Source organism: Zonotrichia albicollis, chromosome 9, assembly GCF_047830755.1.
Source record: "Zonotrichia albicollis isolate bZonAlb1 chromosome 9, bZonAlb1.hap1, whole genome shotgun sequence".
Taxonomy (NCBI): Eukaryota; Metazoa; Chordata; class Aves; order Passeriformes; family Passerellidae; genus Zonotrichia; species Zonotrichia albicollis.
The window spans coordinates 26039967-26056558 of record NC_133827.1 but is presented as its reverse complement, the minus strand read 5'-3'; the positions used below and the strand labels follow the sequence as shown (position 1 = coordinate 26056558).

The following is a 16592-nucleotide window of genomic DNA, read 5'->3' as shown; positions in this document are numbered from 1 at the left end:
GCTGAGGGCAACAATGTAGGAAATAATTTGCTGAACTTCCATGAACTTCTTGGAGAAGGTAACTGCACACAGGCTCAATGACCCAGTGCTCACTGAGACACTGAATGAAACAAATCTCTGCAAAACTTCCCGGCTCTGGGGGATTTCTAAAACCAGGACACACACCCCAATAGTGGACTCCAACATTATTTAATGAAAAAATGGTAAAAAAGAAAATCAAGCTAGATTTAGATAAATGCTAAATGAAACAGGAAGTTTTACTCACCTACTCTATTTATCTAGAAAAATAGCCTTATTTGCTCACTTGATTTGTTGTTTCGGTTCACAAACAACCAGACCAGAAGTCTAGCAATTACTATATGCAATGACTTGAATAATTTATCCAGAGATATGAGACTCCTCATTTTTCAGATCCACAGCAATGCCTATCTTCTATTTACAGCTAACATAAGTAGGTCAAATGCATTATTTGCTTATATAAGTAACAATCTGTTTGCCAAGCTTCTAAAATAATTGCAGTCCATTAAATCAAACTGGCAGGCCTACCAAGGTGGTATTGTACAGAATACTGAGCTCTTGGGGACTTCAACATGAGATGTGCTGTGTCCAACTATTCCACAGGCACAGCAGCCCCACAGAGGCTCCTGTGCTTCCTTGGCTCCAGCACCAGGGACAAGGAACCGGCAGATTTCAGCAACCCCCTGTCCCCCAGAAGTCCAGTGGTCTCTGCACAGTTCTTTCCTTGAGGCACTTGTACAAAGCTGCACTGACTGACACATCCGGCAGGTCCTTCTGCCACCACTGAGCTCACATCTCAAAACAAAGCACAAGGTTGATGGCCAGGGCCAGATGAGTCACCACAGCAGGAGCAGCAGAAAGCAAATGAGCCACAATGAACAAGAGGTTAGTGAAAGGGGCACTCTATCCTTTATCAAAAGGCCACAAGGTGACCCTGCAGAAGCAGTTCCTGTAAGTTGTCACTGAACATTTTTGGGTGAATATGATGACAGCTGAAGTGGAAGAACACTGAGCAGCTCATAGGCAGGCAGCAGTGCCTGGAAATGTAACAGCAACAGCACTATGGTCAGAGTCTGAGTGGTATGAAATACCCACTGTAATCTGCTTGAGGAAAAATGCCTCCCAGCTATTAATTTTACTTTCATCTCCATAGGGGTGACTCCTCTCTCCTCAGCTCTAAATAAAATGTTGACAAAATTACAGACAGGCCACACGTAATCAGCTGCCTCACATTCAAGGCTTCTCTGTGTGACTGGCATCTATCATTCCATCCTGCATTTATTTGAAAATAGTGCAGTGAAACTAGTAGAGCCTGTAATAGTGTTGATCTACAAGGGTCAAGCAGCTGGGCCTAATCCCCATAAATTCAGCTGGTATGACTGCAGTGGACAGTGCCATTCTGACAGAGTTTTGAGCAGTTCCAAACAAGCTTTAGGAGAAGCATCTCCTGTTTCAAATGTCAGGCTTGACCTCATTGTTCCAGCTGAGAAGCCAAGATGGAGGATAAAAAGACAAAGATGGAGCAGAAAAAGGAAGGGGAAAGCAGAAATTACTGCTATAACCTAGTGTTCACAGCCTGTTTCATTGTGTTGTTTATCAGAAGTGAAGCTCTTTGCAGGAATTCACCCCCACCACCAAGGCACAGTCTATGGCAGAGCACAGCTCAGAACAGCCTGAGCTCCGTGGGGGTTGTTACACACCATCTCCTGGGACTGCCTGTTCTGTAAACCCCTGGCATTCAGCATTTCTGAGCTGCACCATAAAGGCAGCTCAGATTTTTGCCATCCTTATTCACACTCTGCAGCATCAGTGATACCCACAGGAGGCTGGGAAAGGGAACTGGAGCAGTTCCTACACTGAGTGGCTGCTTGGACTCTTGCCTTTCACAGTGACTGTCCTGAGTTCACAAACTAAACCCTGCCAGGTGTGTGGAATTCCACATTAGCAAGGACAGTGTTTTTCACATATTCCCTTCACTCAAAGTTTTCTTTCTACAGTGCTGCTCACAAAAGCAGTGTCCTATCAGCTCAAGCTTTCAATGTGAGAACAAACATTCTTATCATAAACTGATTACAAATTACCTCTCTAAACAAAAGTTTTATCATTATCTGTGTGTTACAAGGAAGGAATCTGTGACACAGAGGGACAAGTGAAATGCTCAAGGTCATGTGAGCCAGTGGCTGCTCCTCCACTTACACCCCTGGGAGACAATGCTTAGTATTGTTTTACAGAAGTCTCCATTTGGCTTAACACTTACTGACATGCAAGCATGCATTTGCAGAACTGGGATCATATGGCAATGAGTCACTGCAGATATTTGGCCACACCACCAGTATAAATTATTTCACCCTTAACAGAAAATAAATTCAGAATCATAGAACATTTTGAGTTTTCATGCCTTTGCTTGCAAACACTCATAATTAAGAAAATAAGAAGGCTAGACATATTATCAAGCTTTTTCATCCACACTAGTCCTTTAGCTTCAAGTTTCTGCTTGGCATACTTTGGTATCTTTGCTTTTGTGGTTGTGGATTTCTTTTTTTTAATCAAAAGATTGCTTACCATCCTATTCACCAAAATTCAAATGTTAAGAGACTTGCATTGTTTTAAACAAAATCCTAACCCTATTGAAACTGAGACTTCTGGCACCACCTCAATGATTCTAAGGCAAGGTTTATAGCCAGTCCATCCTTTGGTATTCTACCCAGAGGAGAGAGCTCCATTTGCAGTCATGCATGAAGGGGAGAATGCCAGAAGTCTCCTTAATCCCACAAGGCACTAGTAGGGCCAACAACCCAAAGGCAATACTGCTGGCGTTCCAGGCATGTTTATACTCTGAGAGTCCTGTACTTGTAGCATTGGTTTTACCACTAAGAATAAGGGGAGCTATAAGTCTTCAATCATTATATGCAGGAGGGTAGTGAATTTGAAGGTAGAGTACTCTTTATGAACATCTCAGAGAAATTATAGGAGCCAAGGCAAATATTATACCACTGCACTGGAAATGGATATTAAGCTCTTACTGATGTCAAGTACACCATGCTGCAGCTTTTTACTGCCTGCTTCTAAGCCTTTCCCCACCCTGAACTAGCAGCCAGCTACAAACCATCTCAGACTTTGGGATATGCGCTTCTTGTTTGACATGCCAGCAGTTTAAAGTTACAGCCACTAAAATCAGCACTAAAATTATGTGTGCATCCCTTCTGCATCTGTGAGAAGCCCAGGCTGGTACACTGTGACCTCCAGGCAAGCTGATGGCAGTGCAAGGAGGGAGCTGTGCTCTGTGGAGCTGTCAGGGCCATGCACATTACCCCAGCACAGCAGCGTTCACACACGGACAGACAGACGGACAAGCATGACGTGCCAAACACACTTGCAGCATGTCAGGCATATGTTGCCTGATGTCATCCAGCATTAAGCCAAGTGGAAAGGATGAAAGCAGCAAAGCAGTGCACCAATCAGGACTACTATATTCAAACAGTCATTAGAAAGAAAGCACCAATGGAACAGAGGCTGGCCATGACAGGATCTCACCTGGAGCTAGACTTTAATCTCTTGGGATGTGATTCTGTAAGCACTGCGCATTCCCAGTAAAGCCAATGTGAGTGCAGGGGGCTCAAAATGTTTTAAGAGCTCAGTCATGCTTCACTCCATAAGGATTTGTCTCATTTGGTTGTTAAAGTGAGAAGAGAATTAGGGCACCAGTTTAAAAAATAAGGTAATACAGAGGTGGAAATCCAATGTACTTGTTGTATAATAAAAAGTGCAGCTGTTTTGTGGCTTTTGTCTTTAGTTCCAAATTAATTTTGCTGGACACATCTATTACCACAGACCAGCTCTGAGAGTAAACAGGGGCTTTAGGATTTCAATCTGATCCCTCAAACCCTTACTTATTTGTCCACAATGCCTTTAACAGAAAACATGCCAAAACCACTATGCAAAACAGAAGTGTAGTAGGAGTATTCTCAGATTGTTATTTTTGCAGTTTCAGAGGCATTTTATTTTACTTAACAATTTGTGATGTGCTGTCAAAACAAGGCAAGAGAATTAACCTGGATTTCTCCTCCTCTCCTGGCCTTGACTTCAGAGCCATTCAGTGAAGCAAAATAATGCAAGAATCTAGTATTTCATAGTATTTCAGCTCATAATATTTCAGTATTATGGTCCCCTGAGGTATAAACAAAACAAAAAATGAAATAAAGTTACAAATATGATGACCTGCTGACAATGAATAGGTTTATTGATATTTTAACCTTACAGTTACATAGGGTCTGTCTATTGAGGCTGCAAATTAACCATGCAGTGAACAAGACCACCCACACTTTAGCTTTCTTCAGAGACTCCCCCTTCAGTCTGCTCCTCCTGGCAGAGATTATTGATTTGGACACCTCAAAGAGCACACGTGAAGTACTTCCAGGAGTGGGTTGGCTCTAAAAACAGCCCACTGACTTTCATATGATGTGATCCCACGCTAATACTCTGTCCTAGACCCAGATAACTGCATGAATGAGTGGCTCACATTTCCTTGCCTTGTTGGCATGTCCAGGGGCTACAGTGACCTGTACAGTCAGAGGAGAGCAGCCTGAGAAAATCTCCCATACACTATGCCTGCATTATGCCCAGCACTGCTCTTAGGTCTGAGGTGGTCCAGTCCATTTCAGGGCAGAATGATTTGAATTCACCAGCAGTTTGGACCTGGGCTTGTGACCAGGCTTATAAACTCCCCGGAGCCCTGGAGCACTGGGGCTCTGCACTGAGAGTGCAGAAAAGCCCACATGCTCACAGCAGGAATCACAAATGTTTAGCAGAGCTTGCTGGCCTCAGCTGAGGGCCGGCAGCTCCTCCTGGACTGACTGCATTTGCAGTTAATCTGGTAAATCAGCACAACACTCCCTGAACTCACATTATTAAGGCTTTTCCATTATCAAGAACATCAGAGCTTCCATCACTCTTGAGAGCAGAGCAATAGCTGTACTGCAGGGGAGCTGCACACTTCATTTTGGGATTTTTTAACTCTGGTGCAGAGTCTCAGCAAATGAGCAACATCCTATCGTGAAAAGAGCAAGGAGGAATACATAAAGCAACTTTGTTAAATTAAGAAGAATCAAAAAAACATCACTAAGTACACAGGCTAGACTAGCAGAACAGAGCTAAAGTACCAGCTGCCAAGTCCTGGGCACTGTGTGATTCCCAAGTGGGTAACAGAGCTTTGTGTCTTTTACCACTGCCTGGTCTATTTTCTGTTCAATGCTTGCAGCTTCCATTAACATTAATGAGCCTGCATATGTGCCTTGAGGGTAAGAACATATTCCCTCTGTGGCTTCAAAACTTGTTTATAAATCCCTCCCAAAATCACACTGTGTTCATTGCTCTGCACAGAAAGCTATTATAACAGCTATGAGATCTGCTATGTTCATTCCCTTCTTTCCCCTTGCCCTTGCTTCTCTGAGGGATGAGGAAACAGACCTGGAAAGATGAAGGGCTGAAGGTGATGCAGGGAGGTAAAGCAGCTCTGGAAACTGCAATCTGAAAACTGACTTGCTGCAGGGAGGGGCAAACTGAAGTCTCAGCAAAAGCAGAGCAAACCCAATCCCAAAGCACTGAAAAACTATTCCCACCACCACCACCCAAAAAGCAAAGCCTTTGAAAGTCTCTAAGCTATTAAATACCAGAGAACAGAATAAAATCTTTGCCATGTTCTACCTGCTTGAATGCAGGTCAGTGGGAAAAAGCTCCTGGGCAGAATCCCAACACAGTCAGGCCCAGTGCTGCTCTCCACCCTTCCAATCCCTGGGGCAGCAAGGAGGCTGGGAGGGGCAGGGCAGAGCAAAGGGAAAGACTTGCCAGGGTTCCATTAGGGGCTGCATGGCTCTAACACTGCTCAAGACACCATACTCATCCCCATGCCAGCTGGAAACACAGGGTACACACTTCTCTGGAGTCAGGCATGGCAGCTGAAAGCCAACTCCACCTCACTCTACTGACAACAAGGCCTGTGATTTCTGACTTTTCTGCCCTTGACTTTCCCCTTCATCAGTGCTAGCCCTTCTCCCAGTGTTCACAGATTGAAGTTAAGCTCTCTCAAGCCTCACAGGCTGCAAGAGATACAGTGCAGCATACAAACAATTATGGGTAAGACAGCACTGAGATCAAGAATCAGATTAAGGTATGTGAAGGAAAACACCTTGCTCTACACATGGCTGCTCAACAGCAGCTCACGTTATACCTATATAGCTAATGTGAACCAAGCTGCAGCTTCCCACAGGGAAAACTGTGCTCAAATTGTGCAGGCTGTAGGAAAGAGGAATTGAGCTGTAAATTATACAGTGCACAGTATGCAAGCACTGATGCCTCTCAGCACAACGACCTACTGCAGCTCAGACAGCACCTGGCTGAGGAGCCCCTGCCCAGGGAGAATGCCCTGGAGCTGGAGTTCAGGAGGCAGCACACCCTTGTGCTGCTCTGCCATGCTGCCCTTCCTGCTCCCAGGCCACATCCCAGCACTGCAGCCACAGTGACAAGTGGCCCAGGCTGTGAGGAAGCTGATGGTAGGAGCCATGGCACAAATCTGGTGCTCCCTGCACAGGGCTCTGACAGGCTGCACTGCAGGATGCTGCTCCCCAGGCCTGCCTGCTCACTCCTCTGTCACAGCTCCTATCACAGGGTGCAGCAGCACTCACTCCTCAAAACCACGTCCCTAAAACACTGCACTGTGCTGTGTCAGCAGGAGCATCTTAAACTGCCCACAGGTCAACCCACCAGAACCCACCTGTCAGTCCCTTTAAACTGGTTAGGCCTGAATAGGGCTTATTAAAGACATTTCTTCCTTTAGTAGGCATGGATGAAAAGATCTGGGAATAAGATCTGGCTATAAGGAGTGACATGTCATGGTTACCACAGAGGACACTATTTCCAAGTTCAGGTTAAATACATTATTCACTAAGGTAGGAAATAAAAGGAAACCAGCTCTATGTAAAACCAGCAAAAGTGCTAAATCCCTTTAACCCAAACTCTGCTTAATGAGAGCAGCAAAAGTTCAAATTTACAATGAAGAGCCACCAGTCTAGCTGACAGAAAACTGGATTTATGAGAGAGACCAACTGGACTGCAAGCCCAGTTACAGTTACTGTAATTGCTTTGCTCCTGAGAAAAATTTTCCTTACAAGCTGGCCACCTTAGAAATTGCTGAGCTCACTGCAAGGGCTTAGAAGGCAGCAGCAAGGAGGATATCTTCTTTCCCAAGACATTTGGAAGGAAAACACTAAACAAATTGAGTGGGTTCAAGAGGTGGGTCTCCTGCAAGCATTTTCTCACATCAGTGGTAAATTTTCCTTTGCTCTAGCAGCAGCAGCAGAATTACAACCATGAATAGCATTGTGAAAATGTTATTCTGAGTTTTAACAGGTATCTGTGTGCATGTTTGGATGTTGGATGTACATGCAAGTATATAGAGCCTGCTTTCTCATTACACATGTATTATGCAGACATAAATTAAATTTCATAATCAAATTATGTATTTCATGTGTATTTTTATATAATGTAGTACTCCATATGACTAAGCAGAATTTAATAACAAAAAATGAACTTTCAAAATGCAGTTTACTTATATCTTTTCATTTTTATTTGCACTGCAGCAGATCTGTAAACCTTTCCTGTAGACATGCAGTGATCATATCAAAAACCCTGCTTGAGGCTGGTTACATCAGCCAATTATACTGCTTTATTACTTCCTTTTTCTGTGAGACTGGGCACTGAAAACAAATCAATTAATTATACTCCTGTATTTCTGCAATAAAGAGCCTTTCAGGATGAAGATTAGATATGCCTTCTATGCTGAAATGTTATTTTAAATTACCCTTTTCAGTTAACTTCTCACTTCCAATGTGTGATGCATGGGGCACAGCTCCATTTGTTTGCTGTTCCTACCAGAGTTTGAAAACCCTGAAGAAAAGACAACCCACATTTTTAAAAAACACTTTTTAGAAATCTGTCACAGAAGAGAAATGCATTGGGTGGAAGGCGTTCAGTGGGTGCATATGAGAGGCAGCCTAAAGAGTGAAAAATGGAATATTAAAGCACAAGAGAGGATATAAAGTGTGGAAACACAGCAACACAGCTAAAGTCAAAAAGAAGGATGCCCTCAGGCTGGAGAGGGCTCTTCCAGGCAGAGCCAAGGTAGGCTGGGATGAACAAAACAAACCCAGTGCTGCTGCATAAGACGGGGCCAATGTGTGTCACTGCAACTTCAGGGAAGATTCTCACACTCCCACAAATATGGGAGCCAGAGCCCTTACAGGAGAAGTGCACAGAACCAGTGGGGGTGTTACTGCTGCTATTTGTGCTCAGGAGGAAAAGGTCCTTCAAGCTCATGACCAAAGTTATTCTGCCCCTTCTGCAGTGAAGTCAGACATATTCAAACCAATCTAATGTCATGGCAGATATTACCGTGGGATAATATTCAATATTTGATTTCACCATGATCAAAAAGAGATCAAAGTTACTATCAGTTACTGCTTTTGTTTGTACAAACAGGATCATTATCAAAAAGCAAAAAGTAAACATGTTTAATAAAAATGAGTGATGAGGCTGTCCCTGGTTGTCTAGAAAATGTAGCAAATTCCTTTTCAGGAGTAGCCGCCAGGTCAGACAATTGACATTATAGTCTGAATTATTCTGCACAGCCATAAAAATTTAGGCTGAGAACAATTTTGACTAATCCTTTGTAGAGATTCCATGGTAGTTGATGGAGAAACAAGAGGGGTTTTCATCATTATCTCCCATAGTTCCTGGAAAAGGCTCTAGTCATTTAGCCTGTCAATACCACAAGTACATGCAAATGTGTGAGACACATGCATATACAAATATTTGGGTACAATATAGACAACGGTGACTGAAAGTTAAACCTGCCTGTTCTTGGACCTGAGCTTTCAAAGACATCCAAAAGAAAACATGAATACTGTATCCTACAGAATTTCTCACCTGAAATTGGGAAGAGGCAGACTTACAAAATCTCAAATTCAAAGTTTGCTACTAGAATGAGAATTGTTACATAGGTAAAAACATAAGTAATGACCTACAAAAAACAAGACTACTAGAATCAGGGTTTCACAGGATTCTCTGAGCAAAATTTCATATACTAAATTTGCTGGGAATTTATTTTTGGGCAACAATAATAATTTCATATTCAGTGGCAAAGCTTGTCTAATGTTTGTATCAATCAATACTGCAGGTAATGAACTTTGGCTTCCATCTGTTCTGCTCCTCTTTAGAGGTTCTAATCAATGTATGACCGTAGATTTTATATAAACATTCCTATGTTAGCCAGATTACTGTGAAAATTCATCAAAAAATGTTACCTTGGAGTGCACAGCTGATAACAAAGCCTCTCCTAGTGAGAGTAAAACATCTTAGAAATCCAGTTCTGTTCATCTGAACACCATATTGTACCACCCTTGAATATATCTGTGCTAAAATTTGACTGTTCCCTTATAAAAAACCCAATCCAAACCAAAACACCTACAATCTGATATTTCTATGTATTAAACACTTTGATGTGTATACATAGTATACATACAAGCAGGGCAGGCATTCTGAACACACAAAACCAACTAAGATTAAAGGGTTCTGTCAATTGAAAACCTCCAGGAACTTCTTCATTTTAGCCTGAAAGTGCCCATTGCTGCTCTTGCAAAGCAGCAGAATGAGCATAATACATGTCATAAATTAAACATCAGAGATATTCTTAATGTTCCATGAAGGCATTTATTCACACTGAAAAGTAACATTTAGGTATTATCTTTTATGCTGGTGAGGGAGTATTACTCATTCATCAGTTTTTTCCAGAGATTTGCTATGAATATTCAGCTCTTGATAACAATAGTGAGAATCAAGGTGCTCTGCAATCCTTGGACTCTGGTATGGCACCGTTGTCATGCAGAGGAACCAGAGAGAACAAGGCTGCAGCACCACACATGTCACTCATAACTCGTGTGATGGGATAGATCAAGCTCAACCTGCACAGAGTGGAGGAGGAAAAGTGTCTTTGGAAACAGAAATGTCAACCAAGTTTGAACGTTGAAATCTGTCAGAAGGGACATGACTACATATTCCTTTCTTCGATTCAAATTTCAGATGGCAGATGATGATGAGGGAAAGGAAACAAAATTGTCAGAACCTTCCAGAATGACAATAATGCTGAAGAAAATCTAGTTCTGTGAGGACAAAAACTGTATAAGGTGTCTGCCATGACTGCTGTGAGGCTGGCAAAATACTTGGACGTATTTCAGTTATCACTGTTATTATTGCTACTTCAAATCTGTCAAGTTCTCTTGGTTCTCAGCAAATGAGGAAAAGGGCTGGGATATAGATGTAAAACAGACTCCATTCCTAACCATCCTAGAGATGGTGCTGAGGTCAGCTGTTCTGAACAGCACCATGTACTGTGTGACTCAATTCACACTTGCAGGAAGAGTCATTATACAAATTAAAATACATTAAACCCTTTCCTACTACCCTGTCTGCAAAACAAACTTCATCTAGTCTTGGTGATTCTGGTTGGACAGATTCAGGGAAAAAGAGTCCTAAGAGACATATTGAAGAATTATAAAAATACTTTAAAATGTTGCATTTTTAAAAAGAGGTTTAGCGTAATGTAAGAGCTCCTGCCTTTCACCTCAGAGCATATCAGACCAAGTTTTTGCCTCTTTTGATAGTAAACTAAAATTTGAAAGACTTTCTGATAAGAAAATTTAAATATCAAAGTTAAATGGTTTCTGTGTAGGCTTTGGTCCAGTAAAATTGTGGAAAACTGCTTTTGTTAAGGACAGTCACTTAATGCTTGCATTTTTCATGTTAGTCTGCATGGAGTTGATGTCATGGTTGCTGAATAAGACAAGATATGGAATTCATGAAAAATGTCATAAGCACAATAACTACCAAGACCATAAATAAATCCACAGCTGTGCCCAGCACTTGTGTTCAACTTCACAATCATAGACATATGTGCCACCATGATTTACACATTCATGGGCATCTTTGTTATCAGTGACAACTTTTTAAAACCAGATTTGCTCAAAGAGAGTCATAGCATGAATGTAGCTAACAAGTATTTCTGGCCACAGCACCAAGCAAAGGGATACACACTAGGAGGACAACGTGCTGCATCAGATGTCAAACTGATATGTAACACAGCAGTGGGAGACACCAGCACTGATCAAAACCATTTGTTCTTATGGGTTCCTTCCTACAGTTCACACTGTGAAGCAGAGTCATCCTGATCTCTCTAGGAGAGAGTACAGCTGGTCCTACTGCTGCACAGAATGTATTTACAGCATGGAATAAAGGAAGGAGATGACCCCTACAGTGTTAGCTCATCTTTAGCAGTGCAGAGTAAGGAAGCAATGTGTTTACTAAAACTATTTGTTAATTCTCTGGCTGAAATGTAACTGGGAGGAATGGGAAGAGAAAATGTAGACTCGGACACAAACAGAAGCTTTGGGCTATCCTTAATATCATCCTGGCTAAAATTTTTACTGTTGGATATTTCCTTGCTGAGGAGTTTCAGGGCCATGAAGTATTCTTTTTATTAATTTCTGTTCTTCACTCCTTTGTTGACAAGAGCCCTTTCCAGAGCTGTGGTTTGCACCATGCTAATTGTATGGTCAGTTGTCCTTGGCTGGTGGGCAGATAACATTGGCCTAACATTCTAACTGACAACAATCTCCTCCTCCTTCATTTGGAATAAATTCAACTCATTCTCCAGTATACATCCAGACCATGTAAGTGGTGCAGTTCTGTGATAAATGTCAAAGGCAAAACTATCAAGAACAGTTGGATAGTTGGTCCAACATTTAGACATGAGTGGTCTAGGATACCTGTGTTGACACTGTTACACAAATAGAGAAACATACAGCTAATTCTTAAATGCAACAGGATAATCTTAAAACTGGCTCATCAACCCCTTTTTCTCAAAGAATTTCAGGGTTACCTTCAGTCCTGTCTGGTAGTTTCCCACTTTTGCTTGTTGTTCCAGTGTTGACAGTTTCAGACGAGGTGCTCAGTTTGGTGTTGGGGTCTCGCTTCGGTTTTGGAGGCGGCTGCTTTCGAGAGCTGCTGCTTTCATCATCAGTTCCTCCAACTGAATGAAGAGACTGGGATCTGACAGTGAAGCCACTGGAGCAGGGGTGTGGCAGTCTGTCCTGAGGAGCAGGCATTGTCATAAATCCCATGCGGAAATGTTTCCCCACGTAGCTGCCTTCATTTCCTCTTGCTACTTCTCCACCTATGCTGTAAGAGAAAATACAAATATAAGCAAAAGGTCCTTCTTTTCCTGAACCATATCTGGAACCAGGGTCTCAGTTCTGCCTGTGACAAGCAGACCATGTTTTTGAATTTGAAAACAAGAAATGCTCTTCTCTGGAAAGAAAATGACTACTAGAAAAGTCTATTTTTCAGTACAAGCTGCCAACAACTGAGATATAGATACACTGCTAAGCCCTCAGAATTTTACAAAAAGAAATCAAGACAAGCTTTTGTCAGGTTTCATAGTATTCTAACTAGAAATTTTCTACAGAACAAATTTCAAACATTGAAAGTCAGAACTGAGTTTTCAGGAAAACAGGAGACTGTGAGTAGGGCAAAGAATAACACTTTAGAAATACAACAGGGGGTATTGATCCACACCCTCTGACACATCTTTGACTACAGATGCTCATGTAGCTTGGGAAACAAGGCTCATGGCATCCAATCAATCTTTTCCCTTGAGACTAAAGAATGGTAGAGAAGAAATATTCTAAAAATTACTTGTCTATAGGAAACTCAAAATCACATCAAATCCACATAAATCAGCAACACAAGCAGCTTCAGACTAGTAAATTACAAGTTTGGGAGCTGAAAAGGCCATGGACACCAGGTGGAACACCAGGAAGAAAATAACCTCCAGCCATTTAGAAACACAGGTAAAGAAGAAGGAAAGTTAAGTTGAAACAAGTGCTACCATACCAATCACTGCATTTTTCTGAGGGTGGTATGACTGAGAACTTGATATTATTCTTGTTCCACTCATGCTTATCAGTTCTGAAAAACAGCTCTTACTGGTGTTTATACTGCAAACCAATTTCACATTTCAATTCAGGCAAGTCAGTGACTATGCAAAGAAACTCAGCAACACACACAGGTCAATGTGGGCCTGTTTGCAAGGAGGTTTGAAATGGTACCACTGTGGGCACACAGAAATGTCAGCACAGGAACTGTGAAGCATCAGAGAGCTCTAATTAGCTCCTGTTTCCCCTTCACACAGAGTAGAGCTCTAATCTGGGTAAATCCTTCTCTGAAAGTTTCTTACTTGATCTTGCCTTAGTCTGGTGAAGTTTATTTGGTGCTGGTACACATTTCCTTTTTTAAAAGAGAAGAACATTTCTCAGAAGGGTGAAGAGTAAGCAAGGCCACCTCATTTCCACCCCATCTTCACTGTAGGTGAAACACAAGCTGTATCTAATTATCCTAAAGGCATCAGAATGGCAATGAGCAAGTCTGCATATATACAGCTTAAATATATATATATAATATTTGTACCTGATATATATATATTATATTTGTACCTGATAAAGCAGAACCTTTGTTGCTTAGTATTCTCCCTGCATTTTTATCCCATTTCCTCTCCACTTTCAAAACTGGTTAACAACAGAATAGGTCTAACTGACCATGTGCCACTTTCCAGGGACACTGACACCTACCCACAAACGTAAATGTGTGCACACATGCCTGCCACACATATGCACACACTGGTCCATGCTCATAGCCAAGTTGTTACTAAATCCTAATTGGCATCAATTCTGAAGGGATTTGCAGCCAGAAAGATCAAGAGGTAGAACTCATTCATTTGAATATTCTAAAAAACCTGTAGTTAGTTCGAATGATTAACTATGCCTCCAGTAATCTTTCATAAATTGTTCTGAAAATAATATAATCCTCTGACACTGGCCTACAGAAAGAGCCTGTCATATTATTTAAAGAAGATTACTATCCAAACATGATGAAGAATGCAGGTGGGGAGTCTGCTTCCTTTCTTAAATCTATTGGATAATCATGTTTAGCAAAGAAAATTTCAGTTTGCCATGTCTCCAATATTACAATTCTTAACAGTTTACATTATTTAATTACTACATTTACTTCACTGCTGTGAGAAGGTGTTTGAACCATCCACAAAAACCAGGTTCTTATGCCAAGCTGGGTGGACTTGCACAAATCCCTCTAAGGTGATATATTTCACCCTTTTCCTAAGAATACACAGAACTGCATTTATATGAAGTGTGGGGATGTTTTTTTGCCAAACTGCTGCATCTTGTATTTCAGAAATTAAAACTTACAAAATGTACTCCTGGTGTCTAAATGCATTGTATCATTAAATAATTAAATCAAATCCTTCCCCCCACCTTAATTTTTCTTTCTTTACTTAATTTCAACATAGATGAAACCCTCACCTGCTTCCTACACTTTCTCCAGAGCAAAGAGCCTAGAGCCAGGTGACAGAGAGGTTGTGGGTACAGATGGGAGCAGAACTTGCTGCTGTGCAGCATCACAGCTGGAGTAGATCTGGTCTTGCTTTCCTACATCCTCTGCTCAGCTACCAGGGAAAACCAGCACAGCACCATTTTCCTGTTTTCAGCCACATTCAAAGGAGTATTCATTTGTATTTGAATGCAGGAGCCAACACTCAGCTGCTGGTGAAGCTCTGTAAGCCAAAAACTGAAGAAGACTGCCCTCCAATCTTTGGTCCTGGGCCCTGGTCATTAACCAGGATCACAATAGACTTAGGTTTGGTCCCTACACTGGTAGCAATTCCCAGGATAGGGCAGCTGGGTGTTTCCCAGCTGGCTCTGACCAGTTCACACCAGCAAAACACACAGTGGGATGCCAAGTTCACACCTCAGCAATGCAGACCAAAATCTCCTGTGGGTAAAGAGAAAGGAAGAACTCCAGACTCACATCAAGAGCACAAAATCAAAAGCAGGATGTCAGATTTCAAATGTAGCATCCCCTGCCCTCAGGTAGCCGCATCCTGAAGGTCCATTTAGACTTGTGCAATGCACAGTCTTGCTGTTGTTACATCATGAACCCAGACAGAATGAAAGGATTTATTTATACACTCCTCCTGCTCACAGCCACAGGAATTGGCTGGGGCTAGCATGTGTCCCACTTCAGCACAACAAGCTGACAAAGATTTACACATAACTTGCTGTGCAGCAGTGACTACAAAGACAGTGAGAGAGAAAGGAACTGTGTAGGTCTCACTCCATTATTTCTGACAGTTCTCTGTGCTCCTCATTGTACTGATAATGAGTTCTATCTCATTTCAAAACTGTATTATGTGAGTTGCTGCCAGTATTACATAGTTTATTAATATATATGGAAATGCAGACTTGGATTATTCTTCTGTGAAGTTTAAATTTGAACTTGGCCAGGATCAAATGCTTCTCTGACAAAGAATTATTTACAGCATTAAATAACTGTAAAAAATGCAAGAGGTCAGAACTGGGCTAGCATCAAACCACAATGGCCTGGCTGATCCTGCAGCAGTGTCAGCCTGCTGGCACATAGGCTGTGGTCATGGCAGGGCTGCACACTTCACAGCTCACTTCTGGTGCTCTGCCTGCTCTTATCCACAGGGCAGATACTGGAGTACTGATGTAACTCGAGCAGAGAATAATGGAATAACATCTTTGAAGAACTACAGAGGAGAAAGTCTTTTATATTATTAATTTCACTACATATCACAAGAGTGAAAGTTACAGAGAAAGACTAAACATTAGAAATGAACACAGAAAGCAGTCTAAATGTAAACAGCATGGGAAAGGTCACGTCCACCTTGCTTTGCCATGAGTCATAATGTTCCTGCTGACTCTGAACATTTTTTCAAGTTGTTAAGTTAGAAAACTACGGCAAATAAATTTTCATCACATTGATGAAAAATATATGGCAAACAAGAAGATCCAGAGGCTGTCTGCATCAATCAGTGTGGCATTTTTAGTTTGCATTGTTCCTATTTAATATTGCAAAGAACAATTTTAATTTGCTGTGCTGTTTCATTACTTGGTCCAGATAGAAACAGAATTAATTCCTGGAAAAAAAATTAATAGTTATATGAAAACTTTTATTTTACTTGGTGTCACTATTTAACTATAAACAAGATAGAATTAAATTATTAAATTCCTCAGTGCAGCTGTAAGGAGTAGAAATCTTGGACTGAGACCATAAAGTCAGAATACCCTGGAGATGGATTTTCTTCCTAGCTATCTATCAATCCTTGTTCTTGGTTTTCATGCAAAAATTCTCCTATCAGTTTAAATTTACACTGGATTATTTTCATCCCTCAGGCACTAAGAACCATTTCATAGTTCTCCTCATCTTTGCATGGTTTCCTTTTTTCTTCCTGTGCTGCTTTACATTGGATTTTCTGCTTTTTTGGCACAAGTTCAAAAAGGGAGCTACACCTGATTATGAGAGTTGACCTCCAAAGCAGGAAGAAGGGGGATTTGCTCTGCTGGGTGTTTGTCATCTTTGAAGGTATTTTAATT

The 16592-nt window shown here is 41.5% G+C and overlaps 1 protein-coding gene across 3 annotated transcripts in view; it reads right to left on the bottom strand.

The window, feature by feature from the left end:
• The window catches only part of NYAP2 (neuronal tyrosine-phosphorylated phosphoinositide-3-kinase adaptor 2), a 134580-nt gene that overhangs the window by 60822 nt on the left and 57166 nt on the right, over positions 1 to 16592 (bottom strand). For all 3 annotated transcript variants that reach the window (XM_005489312.4, XM_014268680.3, XM_005489311.4), the window contains exon 4: positions 12005 to 12303. In XM_005489312.4, coding sequence (XP_005489369.1) covers positions 12005 to 12303 — 299 coding nt within the window. The remainder of the gene's footprint in view (positions 1 to 12004; positions 12304 to 16592) is intronic.